Source organism: Bombina bombina, chromosome 4, assembly GCF_027579735.1.
Source record: "Bombina bombina isolate aBomBom1 chromosome 4, aBomBom1.pri, whole genome shotgun sequence".
Classification (NCBI taxonomy): domain Eukaryota; kingdom Metazoa; phylum Chordata; class Amphibia; order Anura; family Bombinatoridae; genus Bombina; species Bombina bombina.
Window position 1 is genome coordinate 413,119,130 of NC_069502.1, and position 26,004 is coordinate 413,145,133.

Genomic DNA, 26,004 nt, shown 5'->3' on the forward strand with positions numbered 1-26,004 from the left:
TTTTTGGGACATGTTTCCCTGTGTATGGATCTCTTTTTCTTCGATCCATGTGTTTCTAGGGAGTTCGTCTCCCTGGGCGTTGCTGTTGTACGACAACCATGGATTGTTCTATGTTCCGCAAAGTGGAATGATCCTTTGGATTTTTCATGAGAATTTGTTCTCCCTTTTAGGGCAGACAGTGGTCCTTGTCTTGGCCGGGTACCTTCATGGGAGTCTTGATCTGTGGGGCTGACTCCTCGGATATTGTTTGGGCTTGACGGACTCTGGGAGGGAGTGGTTTAGTTCGGCTTTGCCAGCAGTGTAACTAATGTGCAGTTATTTTGGCTTTGGCTTTTCTCCTGTGTCGTCTATATTTTTTAGGGTGTCAAGTAATCAGGCTGTGGTGCCTCTCGAAGGGGCTGCCTTTTTAACCCACCCGTTGTTTGCATTCACTGTCCCCTAGCTTGGTTATTCTTTTCCCAAAAGTAATTAATGCAGCTGTGAACTCTTCCCTTTTAAGAAGAAAAACATACATTATGCTTACCTGATAATTTAATTTTCTTCTGAAGGGAAGAGTCCACCGCTCCCGCCCGTGTTTTTATCTATGAGGTGGTTGTAATTTTTTGTTCTTCTGGCACATTTTTTCACCCTGATATTTCTCCTACTGTTCCTCGTTCCCTTGGCAGAATGAGTGGGAGAGGTATTTAAGTCTTTGGCTGGGTTGTCTTTGCCTCCTCCTGATGGCCAGGTTCTGTATTTCCCAAAAGTAATGAATGCAGCTGTGGACTCTTCCCTTCAGAAGAAAATAAAATTATCAGGTAAGCATAATTTATGTTTCTTTATGTCATGATTTTGATAGAGCATGCAATTTTAAATAGCTTTCCAATTTACTTCTTTTTTCTAATTTGTTTCATTTTCATGGTATGCTTTTTGATGGAGGCAGGCTCAGGAGCTGCGGATTGGTGGCTGCAAATATATACTTCATGCTATTGGCTCATCCATGTGCATTGCTATTTCTTCAACAAAGGATACTAAGAGATTAACGCAAATTAGATAATAGAAATAAACTGGCAAGTTGTTTAAAATAGTATTCTCTCTCTCTGTTTCATGAAAGATAAATTTTGGGTTTCATGACCCTTTAAAGTCACCTCCAGACCTGCAGTGTACTGCTGCAATTTTTTGGCTGCCCCTGGAGCTGTTGTATCTTTTCAGCTAACCATGCCCCACCTAGACATGCCCAAGACCACCAAACTGTTCTCATAGTACGCCTAGCCCTGCCGAGTTAACACCAGCAACTCTGCTTCCATCCACCTCGACTCCTTGCCTACAAAACACCTGTGACTGCCTATGACCCAATCAAATTTTGATTTCTGGAATTGCAACTGGGCTACACATGTGACCCCCTGCATTGTATTATTGCACTTTTATGTCACTTTAAACATTATTTACTTGTGTTGTTTTTTTTAACTTAATCTTCTAGGTAACAATCACTAATATCTGTTCCGCTAGGTCCCAGTTGAAGGAATAGCTGTTCTACAGCAGTTTCCATTTTCCTCAGCGCTGCAGCGCATGTCTGTTATCACACAGATACTAAATGGTGATGAACGTGCTGTCTACATGAAGGGTGCCCCAGAGATGGTAGCCTCATTTTGCAAAGCAGATACAGGTCGATAACTTATTTCTTAATTACTAGACTGTTTCTTATTGAAATAAAAAATGACACTTGAGAAATGTATTGCCTGAATGTAATAAGTCAGAATCTTACAATTTAAAAGAACTCTACACTGAGACAAAACAAATTGTCTTGCTATGCAACCTTTTAAAACTAGTTCACTAAATAGTGAGAGGAGTTTTTATGTTTTGGTTAATCAGCTCCTGGGTGTAGAATTATCTCACTGTAGAGTTCTTAGAAGTATTAATAAATATAGGCCAGGCAGGTCTAAACCTACTAGGGATGGGGGAATGTTTCTCAACATTAGAAAAATGAAATACATTTTTACACGTTCGTTCATTTCGATTTTCGAATGTTTATACAACATTCTAACATTCGTTTAATGTAATAGTATTTCTAATGCTTTCTTTAAATGTAATATTAAATTCAAAATTTTCTAATAATTCAATTTAAATTATGCAATATTCGAAATCGAAAAATTCAAATTTATATATTTATAATAGTATTTCTAATGCTTTCTTTAAATGTAATATTCGAATTATGCAATATTCGACATAGAAACATTCAAATTGATATATTTGTATTTATTATGTTTCAATTTACTAAATTTCCTATGAACTATTGAACTTCTGAATAGTATTTGTTAAATAGAATGTTACATTCGAAATTTCAAATGGGAACATTCGATCTAATTATGAACATTTTTAAGAATATTCTTTCTTATCAACATTCTATTATCTAAATCAAAGTTCTACAATAACATTCATTCTAACATTTGAATTTGAATATAAACACATTCACCCACCTTAAATAACAATAGCTTTTGTCATTTTCCAAAAGCAAGAATATTTCTTTGGTATAGAGTGTCATCATATCAATATTTATTATTTTTGTTATTATTGAGTACTAGTCCTAAAGCCCGTGCACACGGGCCATTTCTTGCAGTACAGTGGTCCCACCCCTTGCTCTCTCTCTCCCCCTCTCTTTTGCTCTCTCTCCCCCCTCTCTTTTGCTCTCTCTCTCTCCCCTCTCTTTTGCTCTCTCTCTCCCTCCCCCTCCCCCCTCTCTTTTGCTCTCTCCCCCTCTCTTTTGTGCTCTCTCCCCCCTCGCTTTTGCTCTCTCTTTCCCTGTCTTTAGCTCTCTCTCCGCTCTTTTTTTTACCTTCTCTCTCTCTCCCCCTCTATTTTGCTCTTTCTCCCCCTTTCTTTTTTTCTCTCTCTCTCCCCCTCTCCCCCTTTATTTTGCTCTCTCTCTGCCCCCTCTCTTTTACTCTCTTTCTCTCCCTCACTTTTGCTCTCTCTGCCCCCTCTCTTCAGCTCTCTCTCTTCCCCCTCTTTAGCATGCTCTCCTTGCTATTTGGCTCTATCTCTCCACCTCTATTGCCTCTCTCTCGCAGCCACGGCCACTCCCGGCCATCCACGCCCCATTGCGGTACCCTGCCTGGCCACACCCCATCATGGTGCTCCTGTAGGTCACCCCCACCAGACCACACCCCCATTGCGACGCCCTGTCCGGCCATGCCCCTCTCTTTTGCTCTCTCTACCCTCTGTTTTGCTCTCTCCCCCTCTCTTTTGCTCTCTCTCCCCCCCTCTCTTTTGCCCTCTCTCTCTCCCCCCTCTCTTTTGCCCTCTCTCTCTCCCCCCTCTCTTTTGCCCTCTCTCTCTCCCCCCTCTCTTTTGCTCTCTCTCCCCACTCTCTTTTGCTCTCTCTCCCCACTCTCTTTTGCTCTCTCTCCCCACTCTCTTTTGCTCTATCTCTCCCCCTCTCTTTTGCTCTATCTCTCCCCTCTCTTTTGCTCTATCTCTCCCCCTCTCTTTTGCTCTCTCCCCCCTCTCTTTTGCTCTATCTTTCCCCCCTCTCTTTTGCTCTATCCCCCCTCTCTTTTGCTCTCTCCCCCCTCTCTTTTGCTCTCTCTCTCTATCTCCCCACTCTATTTTGCTTTATTTTGCTCTCTCTCTCTATCTCCCCACTCTATTTTGCTTTCTTTTGCTCTCCCCCCCCTCTCTTTTGCTCTCTCTCCCCTCTCTTTTGCTCTCTCTCTCCTCTCTTTTGCTCTCTCTCTCCCCTCTCTTTAGCTCTCTCTGCCCCCTCTCTTTTTCTCCCCCCCCTCTCTTTTGCTTTCTCTGCCCCTTCTCTTTTTCTCTCTCTCTCCCCTCTCTTTTGCTTTCTCACTCTCTCCCCCTCTCTTTTGCTTTCTCACTCTCTCCCCCTTTCTTTTGCTTTCTCTCCCCTTCTCTTTTTCTCTCTCTTCCCCATCTCTTTTTCTCTCTCTCTGCCCCTTCTCTTTCTCTCTCTCTCTCTCTCTCCCTCTCTTTGGCGCTTTCTCTTCCACCCTCTTTGGCTCTCTCTTCTTGCTATTTGGCTCTTTCTCTCCTTCTCTTTTGCCTCTCTCTCGCAGCCACGGCCACTCCCGGCCATCCACGCCCCATCACGGTGCCCCTCACTTTTGCTCTCTCTGCCCCCTCTCTTCAGCTCTCTCTCTTCCCCCTCTTTAGCATGCTCTCCTTGCTATTTGGCTCTATCTCTCCACCTCTATTGCCTCTCTCTCGCAGCCACGGCCACTCCCGGCCATCCACGCCCCATTGCGGTACCCTGCCTGGCCACACCCCATCATGGTGCTCCTGTAGGTCACCCCCACCAGACCACACCCCCATTGCGATGCCCTGTCCGGCCATGCCCCTCTCTTTTGCTCTCTCTACCCTCTGTTTTGCTCTCTCCCCCTCTCTTTTGCCCTCTCTCTCTCCCCCCTCTCTTTTGCCCTCTCTCTCTCCCCCCTCTCTTTTGCTCTCTCTCCCCACTCTCTTTTGCTCTCTCTCCCCACTCTCTTTTGCTCTCTCTCCCCACTCTCTTTTGCTCTATCTCTCCCCCTCTCTTTTGCTCTATCTCTCCCCTCTCTTTTGCTCTATCTCTCCCCCTCTCTTTTGCTCTATCTCTCCCCTCTCTTTTGCTCTATCTCTCCCCCTCTCTTTTGCTCTCTCCCCCCTCTCTTTTGCTCTATCTTTCCCCCCTCTCATTTGCTCTATCCCCCCTCTCTTTTGCTCTCTCCCCCCTCTCTTTTGCTCTCTCTCTCTCTATCTCCCCACTCTATTTTGCTTTATTTTGCTCTCTCTCTCTATCTCCCCACTCTATTTTGCTTTCTTTTGCTCTCCCCCCCTCTCTTTTGCTCTCTCTCCCCTCTCTTTTGCTCTCTCTCTCCTCTCTTTTGCTCTCTCTCTCCCCTCTCTTTAGCTCTCTCTGCCCCCTCTCTTTTTCTCCCCCCCTCTCTTTTGCTTTCTCTGCCCCTTCTCTTTTTCTCTCTCTCTCCCCTCTCTTTTGCTTTCTCACTCTCTCCCCCTTTCTTTTGCTTTCTCTCCCCTTCTCTTTTTCTCTCTCTTCCCCATCTCTTTTTCTCTCTCTCTGCCCCTTCTCTTTCTCTCTCTCTGTCTCTCTCTCTCTCTCTCTCTCCCTCACTTTTTCTCTCTCTCCCTCTCTTTGGCGCTTTCTCTTCCCCCCTCTTTGGCTCTCTCTTCTTGCTATTTGGCTCTTTCTCTCCTTCTCTTTTGCCTCTCTCTCGCAGCCACGGCCACTCCCGGCCATCCACGCCCCATCACGGTGCCCCGCCCGGCCATGCCCCATCATGGCGCTCCCGTAAGGCCACACCCCTTGTCACGCCTGGCCACACCCCATCATGGTGCTCCTGCTGGCCACACCACACCATCTCTGCTATCAGGATCCGAAAGGCCAGGTGTGTTTGTCCTCGTACAGTCTCTACTGCGCATGACAGCTTCGGACAAACACACTTGGCCTTTTATATTATAGGATGTTATAAATGAATCTTGTTACAACTATTTACTTTGCAACTTTTGATAACTTTTTTCAATCATGAATCTGCAAGACCCTCTGTTGGATTCTTTTCAGACTGTGTAATAGAGGTTCATAATAGTCTAAGATGACTACAGGAGTCTGTCAAAGTTTATAAAGCTTGGTACAACTTCCTACAAGTTTTAGTTTTGAAAGTGAGCTGGGCTGTTTTATAAAATGAAGAATTCAAGCTTAGTGCTGAGAGGAAGAAAAATATGCTGATTTTCAAAACCAGTGAAGGACATGTTTTAAATGATTTAACCATATAATTAGCTTGTGTGGCTTAGCCCTGTGGCTGTTTCTTTTTGCTTCACTTATGCTAGTGACATCGACATCAGTATGAGTTCTTTCAACAGACCTATATGTTTGTAATTTTAAACCATAAGTTATGGAATTGGGTGTACCCCATTCTTAGTAGCTAAATATGCAGTAATTAAAATATAAATGTGGTTTGCTCTACTTAAGCAAAATAGACAGCTGCCTAAAGACAATTCTTGAAAACATGTTTTTCCAGCACACAGGATTCTTATCCAAAAAAGTGGGTGTGAAAGTACACAGGAACATTTCTGCCAACAATCTTCAAAGAATAAAACAATTTTATGTAGACACTATCACACTGACTTGTATAATGTGCACGTTTTACAACCATCATTAGCAATATGTGGTTTTATGATATACTGTACCATTGGATTACATGTTTTAAAAATGCAAAACTAGAATATAGGAGAAAGTAAAAAAAAAATGCAGAATCCAAGACGAGCATACGTTTAAAACTTCTGTTAGAATCTTATTATATAAGAAATTGACTAAACATTGCATTTGTTTGTGACATTCTGATACCTATAAGCATGTTTTACATAAATATATTTAGAAAAGTAAAATAAATGGCCAACATATTGAGTTTTTCTTATTGGAAAGAAAACATACCTTGGTTCACACAAGTATGCCTCTGTTATCAGTGTGCAACTGTTTATTATATTATAAGATATACTTAGTTTCAACATATTTACCCCACTGCAATGCATGTGGCATATTGTGAAATGTCACTATACTGAAGTGTGTTTGGGGCACTTCAACCTCTCTGGACTGAGGAGGTACTGGGAAGAGGTGAAAAATAGAGCAGAAAAGTAGATCTTTGACAAAGCGACAAGGGAGAGTATGATAACATTTGGAGAAATATTGGAGAGATGTAGGAGGTTGCATTGTTATTGAGAACCTTGTATACTAGTGTCAGGATTTTAAATGTTATTCCAGAGGATAAAGGAAGCCTGCAAAAGGGATATGCCGAGAGGTGAAGCAGATGGCTGGTAATGTGTGAGGTAGATCAGTCTGGCAGGGGCATTTATGATACTTTGCAGAGGGGATAGGTGGAAGCTTGAGAGGTCAGAGAGGATGAAGTTGTGGCGGTCAAGAGAGATATGACAAAAGTTTATAAGAATCTTGATTGTGTCTCCTGTAAGGAAATACTGCATTTTAGATGTATTTTTAAATTTGGAGCAAAAGTAACTGGATGTGGGGTACAAATAGAAGTTCTTTGTCAAATGCCACAGGCATTAAGGGGCTGGTAACACATGAGCAAGGAGTGTGAAATGTCTAGTGCAGAGAGGTAGCGGTATACAAATTATACTGGCAATCATGGGACTGTATTAAGGAGCCATAAGATTATGTGTAGATTGAAAAGAGGAGACCAGAAACAAAGCCTTGTGGCACCTTAACAGAGAGATTTAAAGTGGCAGAGGATGTGCCAATGAAGGATACACTAACGCTATGATTAGAGAAATAGTGTCACAAATCTTGGTGGAAAACTCCAGTTATGCAGTGATAATGGTTCCCACAAAATTTGAAATCATATTTAATGGTAAATATATATAAGTGAAAATGCAATTTATTAACAATAGTAAACAAAAATAAAACAATATTAGAACTTATTACAATTACTACCGTATCTCTCTCTTTCTCTCTCTCTCTTTCTCTCTCTCTCTCTCTCTGTCTCTCTCTCTCTCTCTCTCTCTCTCTCTCTCTCTCTCTCTCTGTCTCTCTCTCTCTCTCTCTCTCTCTCTCTCTCTCTCTCTCTCTGTCTCTCTCTCTCTCTCTCTCTCTCTCTCTGTCTCTCTCTCTCTCTCTCTCTCTCTCTGTCTCTCTCTCTCTCTCTCTCTCTCTCTGTCTCTCTCTCTCTCTCTCTCTCTCTCTCTCTCTCTCATATATAAATATATTTCTGCATTTTTAAACCACAATATCCCCTGACAGAAGGAAGAGAACCATAAGAGGAATGTGGGACAATTTATTAAGATCATTAATGTAATTGAATATGTATAACAAACGTTTTAGGACAGAGCTTTGGTTTTGTAACACATGGTGTACTTCCTGTGATTCTTCTAACTTATTTTTTTTTTATGCTTGTGACACCCAGAGGCTCCATCAATACAACTAAATGATATAAACTAAAACATTTACTTAGATATACTACACTATCTGTGTGACTAAAAACAAGATTGTAAGTTTATATTTATAAAAATATGCTTTGAACAAAAAGTGATCTTTTTATTCTCACCCTTAATAATGTCTGACACCAAAGCTGAAAAGTTAATGGGTATCCTGACCCTGGTTATGAGTTAGTAATCTAAGAACAAATGCTTGATATAAATAGTGCATTAACTGATGATATTATTATTCCCTATATAACAGTACCCCTTAACTTTGCCGAAGAACTGGAGCTTTATACAAAGCAGGGATTCAGGGTTATTGGATTGGCTTATAAGATACTTGAAAGAAATATTCAGCTGGGCAGCTTAAAGAGGTAAGGCTAATGATTTTATTTCATTTACTGACTGAGCTCCAAAGTCAACATTATACTTTGTATATAATGGTGTTATATAGGGTCATGATAGTCAAAATTTAACATTCACGGTTCTGATAGAGCATGTAAATTTGAGAAAGTTTTTAATTGACTTCTTTTATCAAATTTTCTACATTCACTTCTGTTCTGGGAGCTAGCTGCTGATTGGTGGCACTGGCTATGCTCATATGCTTTTTGTCATTGGCTCACTAGATGTGTTCAGTTAGGTTCCAGTATTGCATCTCTGGGCCTTTGCTGGGGGCAAGTAACAATGCAATAATGCTCTGACACATTTTCTTTTTGTACTTTTATGTCTCTTTAAAATTAAATTGTTCTAAACTTACTAAAACTGTCAATAAGTTAATGGTGGGTTTATCACTGTTCACTAAATTTTGCAACAGTCTTCTGAAAGGGACAGTAAAGTCAAAATTAAACTTATATGATTCAGATAGGGTATGTAATTTTAAACAACTTTCCAATTCACTTTTATCATCAAATTTGCTTTGTTATCTTGGTATTCTTAGTTGAAAGCTAAACCTAGGTAGGCTCATATGCTAATTTCTAAGCCCTCGAAGGCCGTCTCTTATTTCAATGCATTTGACAGTTTCACAGCTTGAGGGTGTTAGTTCATGTGTGCCATATAGATAATTGTGGAATGGGTAATAAAGGGATTATCTATCTTTTTAAACAATGAAAATTCTGTTGTAGACTGTCCCTTTTACTATATTAAAGACACTTTTTAACTCAAAATTAAATCTCAGATACGTGTTTAATTAAGCATTTTTGAAAGAAAAGAAAAAAACAATAATTGTAAATTCATGTTACCAACTTTCCCTGCAATTATTTCCTGCAAATTGTGCACTTTCCATCCTTAGAGAAGCTGGAACTAGATATTCTAGAATAAATCAAAAATATTCTATTTTATTCGATGAGTTTATTTTTCTCTTGTAAGGTGTATCCAGTCCACGAATCATCCATTACTTGTGGGATATTCTCATTCCCAACAGGAAGTTGCAAGAGGACACCCACAGCAGAGCTGTAATATAGCTCCTCCCCTAACTGTCATAGCCAGTCATTCTCTTGCAACTCTCAACAAGCAAGGATGTTGTAGGAGAGAGTGGTTAAATATAGCTAGTTTATTTTCTTCAATCAAAAGTTTGTTATTTTTAAATAGTACCGGAGTTGTGCTATTTTATCTCAGGCAGTAAATAGAAGAAGAATCTGCCTGAGGTTTCTATGATCTTAGCAGGTTGTAACTAAGATCCATTGCTGTTCTCACATATGTCTGAGGGGATTACACAGATGAGGTAACTAAAGAGAGAGAATGGAGTGCAGTTTATTCTGCTATCAGGTATGTGCAGTTATAATTTTTTCTAGAGATGGAAAACACTAGAAAATGCTGCTGATACCGGATTAATGTAAGTTAAGCCTGAATACAATGATTTAATAACGACTGGTATCATGCTTACTCTCAGGGGTAATACCCTTATGATATTGCAATATAAAACGTTTGCTGGCATGTTTAATCGTTTTTATATATGCTTTGGTGATAAAACTTTATTGGGGCCTAGTTTTTTCCACATGGCTGGCTTAAATTTTGACTAGAAACAATTTCCACTGTTGTAGTATAAAAGTTACAGTTGGTGCACATCCAGCTTCCCTCAAAGGCCCTCTGAATGCTATAGGACATCTCTAAAGGGCCCAAAGGCTTTACAAAGTCTTTTATTGGGGAAGGTAGGGCTACAGCTTGCTGTGGCAGTTGGTTGTGACTGTTAAAAAACGTCTTTCGTTTTTTTGATCCGTTTTTTGAACTAAGGGGTTAATCATCCATTTGCAAGTGGGTGCAATGCTCTGTTGGCCTATTATACACACTGTAAAAATTTAGTTTGATTTACTGCATTTTTTCACTGTTTTTCAAATTCTGACAAAATTTGTTTCTCTTAAAGGCACAGTACCGTTTTTTTATATTTGCTTGTTAACTTGATTTAAAGTGTTTTCCAAGCTTGCTAGTCTCATTGCTATTCTGTATAAACATGTCTGACATAGAAGAAAGTCCTTGTTTATTATGTTTAAAAGCCATGGTGGAACCCCCTCTTAGAATGTGTACCAAATGTACTGATTTCATTTTATGCAATAAAGATCATTTTCTGTCTTTAAAAAATTTATCACCAGAGGAATCTGACGAGGGGGAAGTTATGCCGACTAACTTTCCCCACGTGTCAGACCCTTTGACTCCCGCTTAAGGGACTCACGCTCAAATGGCGCCAAATACATCTAGGGCGCCCATAGCGTTTACTTTACAAGACATGGCGGCAGTCATGGATAATACACTGTCAGCGGTATTAGCCAGACTACCTGAACTTAGAGGTAAGCGAGATAGCTCTGGGGTGAGACAAAATGCAGAGCATACTGACGCTTTAAGAACCATGTCTGATACTGCCTCACAATATGCAGAAGCTGAGGAAAAAGAGCTTCATTCAGTGATTGATGTTAATGACTCAGGAAAGATACCTGATTCTAATATTTCTACATTTAAATTTAAGCTTGAACACCTCCGCGTGTTGCTTAGGGAGGTTTTAGCTGCTCTGAATGACTGTGATACAATTGCAGTGCCAGAGAAATTGTGTAGACTGGATAAATACTTTGCAGTGCCGGTGTGTACTGATGTTTTTCCAAATACCTAAAAGGTTTACAGAAATTATTAATAAGGAATGGGATAGACCAGGTGTGCCGTTCTCTTCCCCTCATATTTTTAGAAAAATGTTTCCAATAGACGCCACCACACGGGACTTATGGCAGACAGTCCCTAAGGTGGAGGGAGCAGTTTCTACTCTAGTAAAGCGTACTACTATCCCTGTCGAGGACAGTTGTGCTTTTTTTTTTTTTAGATCCAATGGATAAAAAATTAGAGGTTACCTTAAGAAAATATTTATTCAACAAGGTTTTATCCTACAGCCCCTTGCATGCATTGCCCCTGTCACTGCTGCTGCGGCATACTGGTTTGAGTCTCTGGAAGAGGCTTTACAGGTAGCGACTCCATTGGATGACATACTAGGCAAACTTAGAGCACTTAAGCTAGCCAATTCTTTTATTCTGATGCCATTGTTCATTTGACTAAACTAAAGACTAAGAATTCTGGTTTTGCTATACAGGCGCGCAGAGCGCTATGGCTTAGATCATGGTCAGCTGACGTGACTTCAAAATCTAAACTACTTAACATTCCCTTCAAGGGGCAAACCTTATTCGGGCCTGGTTGAAGGAGATTATTGCTGATATCACTGGAGGAAAAGGTCATGCCCTTCCTCAGGACAGGTCCAAATCTAGGGCCAAACAGTCTAATTTTCGTGCCTTTCAAAACTTCAAGGCAGGTGCTGCATCAACTTCCTCTAATAATAAACAAGAGGGAACTTTTGCTCAATCCAAGACGGTCTGGAGACCAAACCTGACCTGGAAAAAAGGTAAGCAGGTAAAAAAGCCTGCTGCTGCCTCTAAGACAGCATGAAGGAACGGCCCCCTATCCGGGAACGGATCTAGTAGGGGGCAGACTTTCACTCTTTGCCCAGGCGTGGGCAAGAGATGTTCAGGATCCCTGGGCGTTGGAAATTATATCCCAGGGATATCTTCTGGACTTCAAAGCTTCCCCCCCAAAAGGGAGATTTCCCCTTTCACAATTATCTGCACACCAGATAAAGAGAGAGGCATTCTTACACTGTGTACGAGACCTCCTAGTTATGGGAGTGATCCATCCAGTTCCAAAGGAGGAACAGGGACAGGGTTTTTACTCAAATCTGTTTGTGGTTCCAAAAAAAGAGGGAACCTTCAGACCAATTTTGGATCTAAAGATCTTAAACAAATTCCTCAAAGTTCCGTCGTTCAAGATGGAAACTATTCGTACCATCCTACCACTGATCCAGGAGGGTCAATATATGACTACAGTGGATCTAAAGGATGCTTATCTTCACATTCCGATACACAAAGATCATCATCGGTTTCTCAGGTTTGCCTTTCAAGACAGGCATTACCAGTTGTAGCTCTTCCCTTGGGATTAGCTACAGCCCCAAGAATCTTTACAAAGGTTCTAGGGTCGCTTATGGCGGTCCTAAGGCCACGGGCATAGCAGTAGCCCCTTATTTAGACGACATCCTGATACAGGCGTCAAACTTCCAAATTGCCAAGTCTCATACGGACGTAGTACTGGCATTTCTGTGGTCGCATGGGTGGAAAGTGAACAAGGAAAAGAGTTCTCTATTCCCACTCACAAGAGTTTCCTTTCTAGGGACTCTGATAGATTCTGTAGAAATGAAAATTCACCTGACGGAGTCCAGGTTATCAAAGCTTCTAAATTCCTGCCGGGTTCTTCATTCCATTCTGCGCCCTTCGGTGGTTCAGTGTATGGAAGTAATCGGCTTAATGGTAGCGGCAATGGACATAGTGCCATTTGCACGCTTACATCTCAGACCGCTGCAACTATGCATGCTCAGTCAGTGGAACGGGGATTACACAGATTTGTCCCCTCAACTGAATCTGGACCAAGAGACCAGGGATTCTCTTCTCTGGTAGCTATCTCGGGTCCATCTGTCCAAAGGTATGACCTTTCGCAGGCCAGATTGGACAATTGTTACGACAGATGCCAGCCTTCTAGGTTGGGGTGCAGTCTGGAACTCCCTGAAGGCTCAGGGATCGTGGACTCAGGAGGAGTCTCTCCTTCCATTAAATATTCTGGAACTAAGAGCGATATTCAAGGCTCTTCAGGCTTGGCCTCAGTTAGCAACTCTGAGGTACATCAGATTTCAGTCGGACAACATCACGACTGTAGCTTACATCAACCATCAAGGGGGAACGAGAAGTTCCCTAGAAATGTTAGAAGTTTCAAAAATAATTCGCTGAGCAGAGATTCACTCTTGCCACCTATCAGCTATCCATATCCCAGGTGTAGAGCACTGGGAGGTGGATTTTCTAAGTCGTCAGACTTTTCATCCGGGAGAGTGGGAACTCCATCCGGAGGGATTTGCACAACTGATTCATCGTTGGGGCAAACCAGAACTGGATCTCATGGCGTTTTGCCAGAACGCCAAGCTTCCGTGTTACGGATCCAGGTCCAGGGATCCCAAGGCGACACTGATAGATGCTCTAGCAGTGCCCTGGTCTTTCAACCTGGCTTATGTGTTTCCACCGATTCCTCTGCTCCCTCGACTGATTGCCAAGATCAAGCCGGAGAGAGCATCAGTGATTCTGATAGCACCTGCGTGGCCACGCAGGACCTGGTATGCAGATCTAGTGGACATGTCATCCTTTCCACCATGGTCTCTGCCTCTGAAACAGGACCTTCTACTTCAGGGTCCTTTCAACCATCCAAATCTAATTTCTCTGAGGCTGACTGCCTGGAGATTGAACGCTTGATTTTATCAAAGCGTGGCTTCTCCGAGTCAGTTATTGATACCTTAAGACAGGCACGAAAGCCTGTCACCAGGAAAATTTACCATAAGGTATGGCGTAGATATCTTTATTGGTGTGAATCCAAGGGTTACTCATGGAGTAAGGTCAGGATTGCTAGGATATTATCTTTTCTCCAAGAAGGTTTAGAAAAAGGATTGTCAGCTAGTTAAGCGTCTGGCAGATGTTCCAGACGTTCAGGCATTTTGTCAGGCTTTAGTTAGAATTAAGCCTGTGTTTAAACCTGTTGCTCCACCATGGAGCTTAAACTTGGTTCTTAAGGTTCTTCAAGGAGTTCCGTTTGAACCTCTTCATGCCTCTTCTTTTTTTGGTAGCTATTTCCTCGGCTCGTAGAGTCTCTGAGCTATCTGCCTTACAATGTGATTCTCCTTATCTGATTTTTCATACGGATAAGGTAGTCCTGCGTACCAAACCTGGGTTCTTACCTAAGGTGGTATCTAACAAGAATATCAATCAAGAGATTATTGTTCCATCCTTGTGTTACACAATCTGGACGTGGTCCGTGCTTTATAGTTTTACTTACAAGCTACTAAAGATTTTCGTCAAACATCTGCTTTGTTTGTTGTCTACTCTGGACAGAGGAGAGGTCAAAAGGCTTTGGCAACCTCTTTTTCTTTTTGACTAAGAAGCTTAATCCGCTTAGCCTATGAGACTGCTGGACAGCAGCCTCCTGAAAGGATTACAGCTCATTCCACTAGAGCTGTGGCTTCCACTTGGGCCTTTAAAAATGAGGCTTCTTTTGATCAGATTTGCAAGGCGACGACTTGGTCTTCGCTTCATATTTTTTCAAAATTTTACAAATTTGATACTTTTGCTTCTTCGGAGGCTATATTTGGGAGAAAGGTTTTACGGGCAGTGGTTCCTTCCATTTAAGTTCCTGCCTTGTCCCTCCCTTCATCCGTGTACTTTAGCTTTGGTATTGGTATCTCACAAGTAATGGATGATCCGTGGACTGGATACACCTTACAAGAGAAAACACAATTTATGCTTACCTGATAAATTTATTTCTCTTGTGGTGTATCCAGTCCACGGCCCGCTCTGTCATTTTAAGGCAGGTAATTTTTAAATTTAAACTACAGTAACCACTGCACCCTATGGTTCCTCCTTTCTCGGCTTGTTTTCGGTCGAATGACTGGCTATGACAGTTAGGGGAGGAGCTATATTACAGCTCTGCTGTGGGTGTCCTCTTGCAACTTCCTGTTGGGAATGAGAATATCCCACAAGTAATGGATGATCCGTGGACTGGATACACCACAAGAGAAATAAATTTATCAGGTAAGCATAAATTGTGTTTTTAACAAATTAGTACACCAGTTATAATCCATATAGAGCTGTGGGCTTAACAGGGATTAAACACGCAGTGAAAAAAATTAATTATTTTTAAAAGACTTTAATGAAACAAAACGTTTTAGTTTAGATCAGAGTGTCTCTTAAAAAAACCCTGCAGTTTCTTAAACTCTGATAAATAATACCCAGTGATAGCTTAAAGGAATAGGAAGGTCAAAATTGAAATATGCTTGTGCGCATTTCAATTGTAAGTAGAAGCATATACTTGCCATATACTTCTATTGTCAAAATTGCTTCCAGTAAACGTTATTACTGTTTTTCAGAATCATACACACATATCCTGTGAAGGCCTGTGCACCATTAGTCAAGCCCAGATAGCTGAAAAAAAGAGAGAAGCGCTCAACCTGGGAACGAACAATAGCATAATAGCTTGTTCTATGGCTAGTTACCACCCAAAAAGCAGCCTCTTTTTGCTCAGCATGTGCCTTTCACAGAGAATAACTTTCCTGTAGCATATCAGTCTGATCCTGACTTTAAAGTACAGTCCAGTCCCGAAATACCAGGCAATACCTCTCTGAATGTGAGAAACGTCAAAACCCCAGACCTATATTTCGGCCATATCTACCTATGTGCAGCCATATCCCTCTAGGCAGTGAGCAACGGGTCCACGTCTGGATTCCCGCATCACACTTAGGGAGACTTCCCTAATTGTCATAATTTGCATAAATGAAAAAAGAGAAGCGCTCAACCTGGGAACGAACAAAAGCATAATAGCTTGTTCTATGGCTAGTTACCACCCAAGAAGCAGCCTCTTTTTGCTCAACATGTGCCTTTCACAGAGAAGAACTTTCCTGAAGCATATCAGTCTGATCCTGACTTAACAGTACAGTCCAGCCCACAAAATTCCAGGCAATACCTCTCTGAACATGAGAAACGGCAAAACCCCAAAATTGATTTAATTTATTTTATACAAGCAATTGCTAACTCTCTGAGAAGGTGTGGTGTTTGAACAGGCCTTCACAGGATATGTGCATATGCCGCTGGAAAACATTAATAACTTTTACTAGAAGCATTTTTGCTAATAGAAGTATATTGAAAAAAATGCTTTAATTTAAAACTTAAATGCATCCATGCACATTTCAGTTTTGACCTTTCTGTCCATTTAAATATGTGTATTATGCGAGAAGCAAGATAAACATATTCACAATGTTTTTCAAGGGGTGTGTTTTTGGACTTCTCTGCATTTGTACAACCCTGTAAATTGTGTTAATAAAATTACATTTTTAAATACTTATAAATCATTTATACTGTATTCTGATTGTTTATTTTATTTTGTAATACACTGTTTAACTGCTGAAATATAATATGCACGTGATAAATGTGACTTTAACCCGATATTAAAATCTCAGGTGAGCAACCATTTTTTGTAAATATATATATTAAGGTCTCTTTCTTTGTCTCTATGGATACTATAGTGAGCTTGTCACAGCACACTTATAATACTTATAATAATGTTGTGGCAAAGGTAAAATTATGAACCATATAGTGCTCTTTAGTTTTAAAAGTATTCGTAACTCTGTTGTTTTTTTATTTTGAAAGGGATGATGTGGAATCCAATCTCACTTTCCTTGGTCTTTTGGTGCTGGAAAACCGGCTGAAGTTGGAGACCAGGCCTGTCTTGAATGAACTTACTAGTTCCAGGATCAGAACAGTAATGATAACAGGTATTATAAAAGAAGGAATATTTTCCTGTCATCAATGCCCCCATTCAAACTAAAATACTGTGACAAAACTATAGCAAATATAGGCTGGACAGTTCCGTTTTTATATATATATATATATATATATAATATATATATATATATATATATATATATATATATATATATATATATTGTGAAGCAGAGCATTCCATTTAAGTAAGAGTTATATTTTAGAAAGTAAAATTAAGTTTGGAGATTTTATAATATTTGAATTTATCTTTATTAAACTGTAGGAGACAATCTTCAGACAGCTGTAACTGTTGCCAAAAACTCTGGGATGATACGAGAGGGTAGCAATGTTATTATAGTTGATGCTATGGAACCAAGTGAATCTAATCCTGCGACTATAACATGGACTCTAGTTCAGGGGAAAAACCCAAAGAACTATGATATTATGGTATGTAACCTTTTTTGTTTTGTTAGGGCTAACGACAAAAATTGTTTAGGTGCAAAATATACTGAAAATTCAATGAAGCCATTTTTACAATAATTCACTTACTAGGAAAAAAAGTAGTTCTCATGTTTTTTTTAATAAAATATTCAAAGAACTCGAAATTAGATAATTAAAATCCTTTGTTTTTTTTGGAAGCTGCTATACCAACATATGCGTTACAGTTTCAAATCCTAGGCATAAATCACAATACTGTTGCAGTCAGTCTGTCTAGGAAGAATCTACAACATCATTTTTTTTTTTTTTTATGTACAGACGACAATTATGTTACAAGATCACAATCAAATGGCTTTTATCTAGTGACAAATAAATATTAAATGATTGTGATGCCCCTGGCAAAAGCACTTTTTGTATTTTTTATTGAAAGTGAAGTGTAGTTACTTGCGAACGGCGGCATTGGGTATTTGGCTTACCATTTTTACATCAGGTAAAGGGACTCCTGTCTTCCTAGATCTTAAAGGGACATTTTAGTCAAAATTTAAATGTACATAGATGAATTGCGTCTTTGAATAGAAACATATTTACAATATACATATATTGGCAAGAATTATTTGTTAACATGTTAACAGGTTTGCCTGCATAACTACATAGGTTCAGTGCACCAGCACTTTAAGCACAGCATTTGCTAGGGGCTTGTATAATATCAACAATAATGCAAATTGTGTAATTGCCAGATGACACAAGCACCTTATGCTTTCTGAGAAAGTGTTGTGTTTAAAATCTGGTTCACTACACTCTATATCTTTTACTAGAAGCATTTTTGCTAATACAGGTACTGTATATTGTAAATATGCTACTATTCAAAACAGGAATGCACTTCAGTGCATTACAATTTTGTCTGGAATGTCCCTTTAAATATTAATTTAATTTAACGTTGGAAATGAGAACCTTGATTACAAGTAGAGGGTAAACATATTAGCAGACGCAGCTTTAGGGTTAGTGAGGCCTTAGGCCAAGCAAAAATATGTGACCAATGTTGAAACGTGGAATAAAAGTTGCAAAAATGAACCTAATAAATTGATTTGTATGCATTTCCTATTAAGTTAAGCATTGACAAAATCCTTGGAGCTTGGAAGTCATACGATATGGTACGAAACAAACAAACACGGGCAGGATAGATAGATAAACACAGGCAGTAGCATCACTAGGGGGGTGCGGGGGCTCCGGGCCGCACCTGGGTGACACCCTCCAGGGGGTGACACCACCAAAAAAAACAAAACAAAAAAAATATTTAAAAAAAAATATATGCATCTATAGACACTCATATGCCCACATATAGGCACCCACAACCACCCTGATGTTAAGAGAAGCAGGTACCCACACAGACATTCACATGCACACATAAATAGCCACTGACAGACACCCATATTCACACACATACAGAAAATTAGACATGCACATACAGTCACCTACAAACACTTGCAAGCACAGAAACAGATACTCACATGGACACATATATAGGCACTGACATACACCCACCTACACAGAAAAACATGCACCTACAAACACTTGCAAGCACAAACATACAGGCACCCATGGCCCATGGACACCCACCTACACTAAACCATGCACCATTTGATCTAGGTCCATTAAGCAACTTATCTTGTTGATTTGAAGGACTATAACATTCTGAAGTTACCTTGTTTGGTGTAGTTTTTAGGTGACAGGCTACAATGTATGATATTTTTGTCAAGTATATGAAGTAATGTAAATAAACGACAGGCATTTTTTAAAATCTAAAAATCTAAATCTACACCTATTGTCAAAAGGTATGGAAGGAGGAGCAAATGCTAAAGTATATCTATAAGAATAAGAAAGCTACAAAATTAATCAAATGATGGAGCTGGTTAGAGGTAGGGAGATGTGGGACGATTAGCTTCTTGCGCAGATAAAGAGGCAACACCCAGATATAGTAACAGTATTCACACTAGTATTAACACCAGTATCCCCTGCTTGCACCAAGTAGATCTATGAAAATCAACCTTAAGAACTAAGAATATATATAATATTAAAAATGTATAAATAATATGCTCTGAGATGCTCTGAGATTATTCTAAATAATGTTTTGGGAGACAAAATAATTCTGAGGATTGTGAAGAAACACACACCATATACACCCATACCTAATACACCATGCACACTCACATACACACACCCACACATACACCATGCACACATGCATGCACACACATATACAACCATACCTCATACACCATGCATGCATGCACGCACACACATATACACCCATAACTCATACACCATACACCCACACACACCCACACCCACACCATGCACACATGTATGCATGCATACACACACACGCACATGCATGCATGCACACATATACACACACAACCACATGTGACATACACCATGCACACAAACACACACATACACACACCCAGACACACACCCAGACACCCGTCCAACAGAAGTCTTCATCCAGACGGCATCTTCTATCTTCATCCATCCGGCGCGGAGCGGGTCCATCTTCAAGACATCCTTCGCGGAGCATCCTCTTCTTACGACGACTTACGACAAATGAAGGGTCCTTTAAGTGATGTCATCCAAGATGGCGTCCCTTAGATTCCGATTGGCTGATAGAATTCTACCAGCCAATCAGAATTAAGGTTGAAAAAGTCCTATTGGCTGATGCAATCAACCAATAGGATTGAACTTCAATCCTATTGGCTGATCCAATCAGCCAATAGGATTGAGCTCACATTCTATTGGCTGTTCCAATCAGAGCTGATTTCTTTGGGGCAATTCCCCGCTATTGGTAGTTTAGTTTAGACTAGGTTTTTTTTTATTTTGGTGGGGCTTTTTTATTTTGATAGGGCTATTAGATTAGGTGTAATTAGTTTAAATATCTTGTAATTTGTTTTTTATTCTGTGTAATTTAGTGTTTGTTTGTTTGTTTTTGTAATTTAGGTAATTGTATTTAATTTAGTTAATTGTATTTAATTTTGATAATTTATTTAATTGTAGTGTAAGGTTAGGTGTTAGTGTAAGACAGGTTAGGTTTTATTTTACAGGTAAATTGGTATTTATTTTAGCTAATAACTATTTAGTAACTATTCTACCTAGTTAAAATAAATACAAACTTGCCTGTAAAATAAAAATAAAGCCTAAGCTAGCTACAATGTAACTATTAGTTATATTGTAGCTATCTTACGGCTAGATTTAGTTTTGTCGGTAAAGACCCGCGTAGCTAACGCTTCTTTTTTTTTCCCCCGCACCTTTTAAATAATGCTGGTATTTAGAGTTCTCTGAAGGGCTGCGTTAGGCTCCAAAAAGGGAGCATACAGGCATATTTACCGCCACTTCAACTCTCAATACCAGCGTTGCTTACGGTAGGGGCTAGCTGGAAAAACGTGCTTGTGCACGATTCCCCCATAGGAAGAGGACATCCAGAAGAGGACATCCGGACCGGTAGACATCCAAGCGGCATCTTCTATCTTCATCCATCCGGAGCGGAGCCATCTTCTTCCAGCCGACGCGGATCCATCCTCTTCTACCGACGCCTACTCGCCGAATGAAAGTTCCTTTAAATTACGTCATCCAAGATGGCTGTAATGCTTTGGTTTGATAAACAAAAGATATAACTTGTTGTGGATCGCAACTGGTGAGTTATACCAAAAATAGTGTATGTTTCACAACTGTTTAGTTTAATACTATGAGGAAGTATCAAATGGAACAAGTTGTGCAGAATTGCTTTAGTTTAATAAACAACTCCCCAGAGCTGATGGAAAGGGTTAAATTTTATAATAATGGTCAGGCAGAGCAAAAGGTAATAAGTAGTTAGTTTGCGACTTGCAGACAGTTTTGTCAGGAAAGTTCAATATCACTCTCAGCGATTAATTATATTAGAGCTTCCAGAAGTTAAGTATTGAAAACATTAATTTGTACCTTTACTTAGATAGAAGGAGCAGATAACAGTTGACAATCTGTGACTTGCAGTCTGTGGCAAAAGTAAGTTTATACTTGCGGTACCTTTAGTAATGCTTGAAGTTGTAGCGCAGCTCGCAGCTGCCCAACAGTGTCGGGTTACCTCAGCACTGAACTGTGAGACAGAGAGAGGCGTCACCGGTGAGACGTAAGTTTGAGTGACAGCTAGGTGGTTCTGACGTCACAATGTTTAGCTCTCCACGGCGGTATATCTCTCTGCAGAATCTGTGAGTTGAAAGTTAAAGTCCAGAATTAAGATACAAAATTACTTTATGTACCTGATGAGGAATCCTGGGGAATGGTCCGTTTGTAGATAGAGGAGTACAACCGGTATTAGAAGATTTGTAATCCGTTTCTTGAGACTGTTGTGAAAGACTTGCAACAGAGGAATAACCTGAACCGTTTTTGGGTGGCTTGAGCTTTCCTGATATTTTCTTGTAAAAAATTAAAAGTTTCTAACATTGAATTATTGAATTCATCTATTAGAGGGGAGCTTGAAACGGACAGTAGTTGGGAATCAAAACTGGGCTGAAACCCGTAGTTAGCATAAAACGGTGAAACTTTAGTAGTTGAACTAGACAGGTTGTTGTAAGCATATTCAGCTAACGGTAAATATTTGAGCCAGTTGTTTTGCTGATATGAACAGAAACATCTGAGATATTCATCCAGCCATTGATTAACTCTCTCCGTCTGTCCATTACTCTGTGGGTGGAATGCAGTACTGTAATGATGCTTGAATTTAAGAGATTCACCAAGTTTTTTCCAAAAATGTGAGGTGAATTGGGATCCACGGTCAGAAATAATCACTGATGGTACTCCATGATATTTGACAACATTATCTATAAATAAAGATGCAGTTTCACTGGAAGTTGGTACCTTGTGATAAGGTATGAAATGCGCCATTTTAGTTAAAGTGTCGATGACTACAAATATGGTTGTTTGGTTTTTTGATGGGGGGGTAATTCAACTATAAAGTCCATACCAACTTGTTGCCAGGGCCTATCAGGAATGGGAAGAGACATCAGTAATCCATAAGGTGACCTTTTTTTTTTCGCTTTTTGAGGTTTGACATACTATACAGGTCTTGATGTAGTCTTCTATAGTTGATCTCATATGAGACCAATAATATTTCCTTCTTATAAGTTCTTCCGTCCTTTTAGTACCTGGATGTCCAGCTAGGGGTGAATCATGATACTGTTCGAGTACTTTAGCCCTTTGATTCTCGGGAAGAAAGGTCATATTATTGGTTGGAACATTAGATGTTTGTGCAGAAAGCAGATTGATGTTCAAATGGTTGTCATCATAATCGTAAATAAAACGTTCAACTGGAATAATGGAAGTAGGAGAAATATTTTTTCTGGGGACAGTGAAATTTCTTGAGAAGGCATCTGCCTTTCCGTTTCTAATGGCGGGCCTGTAGATGATATGGAAGTCAAATCTTGAAAAGTAAAGGGACCAACGGACTTGTCTTGCAGACATTGTTTTGTTATTCTGGAGATACTGGAGATTCTTATGATCTGTGTAAATGGTAATTGGATATTTAGTACCTTCTAGCAAATGCCTCCAGAATTCAAGAGCTCTACGTATAGCTAACAATTCCTTGTCTCCAATTGTATAGTTTAATTCAGCTGATGACATTGCTTTAGAGTAATACGAGATGCAGAGGTTCAGTTAAAGCTTTTTGTTGGGAGAGCACCGCTCCTATAGCAACATCCGAAGAATCAACTTCGAGTATATAATGTTGATTGACATCAGGGTAATGCAATATGGGTGCAGTAGTAAAACTTTCCTTAAGGGTGCTAAAGGCTTTGGTAGCTTCTGAATTCCAGTTAAACACTTTAGTGTTACCAGTGAGTTGTGTAATAGGTTTTGTTATGGTGGAAACATTTCTGATAAATTTTCTATAGTAGTTTGAAAATCCGAGAAATCTTTGTAGCTCCTTTTGGTTTGTAGGAGTCGGCCAGTTTTTAACAGCATCTACCTTTTCAGTTTGCATCTGAATACCTCTAGGTGATATGGTATATCCCAAAAAGGATATCGTTGTTTTATGGAAGGAACACTTTTCCAGTTTAGCGTACAATTTGTGAACCCTTAAACGGGACAGAACCCACCTAACATGTTTTATGTGTTCTTCCGTCGATTCAGAATATATGAGTATATCATCTAGATAAATAACCACGCACACATCCAGCAAATCTCTGAAGATATCATTAATGAAATGCTGGAATGTGGCGGTGCGTTGGTCAAACCGAACGGCATTACGAGGTACTCAAATAAATCGTACCGTGTTCTAAAGGCGGTAAGCCATTCATGTCCTTCTTTGATACGGATGAGGTTGTAAGCTTCTCTTAAGTCGAGTTTGGTGAAAATTGTGGCACAGGAAAGTCTTTCAATCATCTCTGGTATCAAGGGAAGAGGGTATCTATTTTTGACGGTTTGTTTGTTCAATTCCCTATAATCTATTATTGGGCGAAGCGTAGAATCTTTATTAGTTACGAAAAACATACCTGCACCGGCATGGGAAGTAGAGGGTCGGATAAATCCTTTACGGAGGTTTTCCTCTAAATATGTTTTTAGGTGGTTGAGTTCTGGCTGACTCATAGGATACAGATGTCCGACAGGTATGGATGCCCCAGGTATGAGTTGGATAGGACAGTCGTATATTCTATGGGGAGGTAAATTTTCAGCCTCCGATTTACTGAATACGTCCTCGAAATCCTTGTACTGTGCAGGGATGGATTCATTCTGTGGAGAAGAATGAAGAACAAATAGATTAGGAAAACAAGTGGAGGTACAAAATTCTGATTTGAAGTGTGTTTGTAGAGTCCTCCAATCTATGGTGGGGTTATGTAATTGCAACCATTTTACCCCAAGAACAACAGGGAAGTGAGGAGAGGGTATCACATCAAAGGATATGTGTTCTGTATGCCCTGTATCAGTTATAACCGATAAAGGAATTGTGTGGTGTGTAATGGGTCCAAAATTTATTGTGGACCCATCAATAACTTGCACTGAGACAGGGATTGGTTTTGTAATAGTGGGAATTTTATTTGACTGAACAACACTAATATCCATGAAATTCCCCACGGCTCCTGAATCCAGAATAGCACTGGTCTCCAATCTCCTATGGTCCCACTGTAAAACAAGAGACAATTTGCAATAAGGTTGAGAGTCATTTTAGATATGAGATGTATTTATAAGTATAGACTTACTCTTTTTATTTATTTGTAGCACAGGACACTCTTCAACGATGTGTTTTGAACTGGCACAGTTCATACAGAGATGGTTACTTTTCCTGCAAATTCTTTCTTCTGGAGTCAGAAGACCAGGTAGCATACCTATCTCCATAGGAGTTGTGGAGGAACTGTGTGATTTACTCTGGGTGCTGTGTGCCTCTGCTTTGATTCTTGGTTGAAACGCAGGATACATCCTCTCCGCTTTTCTTTCTCAAAGTCGTCTATCAATCCTTGTAGATAACTTCATCAAGGCTTCCAGAGTGTTTGGTAGTTCTACCCTAGATAATTCGTCTTTGATGTTTTCAGCTAAACCTAGACGAAACTGATTTCTTAAGGAGATTGCACTCCATGAGGAATCAGAAGAATACAGTTTAAATTCTGTTATATAGTCTTCTACGGGTTTTTTCCCCTGTTTCAGATTTCTCATTTTGTACTCAGCTGTAAGTTGTACATCTGAGTCCTTGTACAGTTCGTCCATAGCTTGGAAAAAGTTGTTAAGAGATCCTAGGAGAGGGTCTTCTATCTCACACAAGTGATCCGCCCAGATTCTGGGTTCTGATCTCAGGAAGGATATAGTAGTTAAAACTTTAACCTTTTCAGTAGGATATGTGGAAGGTTTTAGGGAGTACAATAAATGACAGGCATTCTTGAAATACCTGTAACTCTTTCTATCTCCTGAGAATGTTTCAGGAAGTGAGACCTGAGGTTCTGGCGATTGGTCTGTTTTACTTTTTACAGCATCTTTTATAATATCCTTTAAAGCTCTATTTTCTATTTGCAAGTCTCTTATTGCCTGTCCCATTAGGTCGACTTTTTGGGACAGGTTATACACTATTTGGGGTAAGTCACCTGGCTCCATTATACAGGCTTAGTATTATGTAATGCTTTGGTTTGATAAACAAAAGACATAACTTGTTGTGGATCGCAACTGGTGAGTTATACCAAAAATAGTGTATGTTTCACAACTGTTTAGTTTAATACTATGAGGAAGTATCAAATGGAACAAGTTGTGCAGAATTGCTTTAGTTTAATAAACAACTCCCCAGAGCTGATGGAAAGGGTTACATTTTATAATAATGGTCTGTTAGAGCAAAAGGTAATAAGTAGTTAGTTTGCGACTTGCAGACAGTTTTGTCAGGAAAGTTCAATATCACCCTCAGCGATTAATTATATTAGAGCTTCCAGAAGTTAAGTATTGAAAACATTAATTTGTACCTTTACTTAGATAGAAGGAGCAGATAACAGTTGACAATCTGTGACTTGCAGTCTGTGGCAAAAGTAAGTTTATACTTGCGGTACCTTTAGTAATGCTTGAAGTTGTAGCGCAGCTCGCAGCTGCCCAACAGTGTCGGGTTACCTCAGCACTGAACTGTGAGACGGAGAGAGGCATCACCGGTGAGACGTAAGTTTGAGTGACAGCTAGGTGGTTCTGACGTCACGATGTTTAGCTCTCCACGGCGGTATATCTCTCTGCAGAATCTGTGAGTTGAAAGTTAAAGTCCAGAATTAAGATACAAAATTACTTTATGTACCTGATG

At 39.9% G+C, this 26,004-nt stretch overlaps 1 protein-coding gene across 2 annotated transcripts in view; it reads left to right on the forward strand.

Annotated features, from left to right (window-relative positions):
* Positions 1-26,004, forward strand: part of LOC128656359 (probable cation-transporting ATPase 13A4) — a 355,156-nt gene that overhangs the window by 225,749 nt on the left and 103,403 nt on the right. For both annotated transcript variants that reach the window (XM_053710219.1, XM_053710218.1), the window contains exons 16-19: positions 1,489-1,645; positions 8,177-8,288; positions 16,668-16,792; positions 17,065-17,228. In XM_053710219.1, the coding sequence (XP_053566194.1) occupies positions 1,489-1,645; positions 8,177-8,288; positions 16,668-16,792; positions 17,065-17,228 (558 nt within the window). The remainder of the gene's footprint in view (positions 1-1,488; positions 1,646-8,176; positions 8,289-16,667; positions 16,793-17,064; positions 17,229-26,004) is intronic.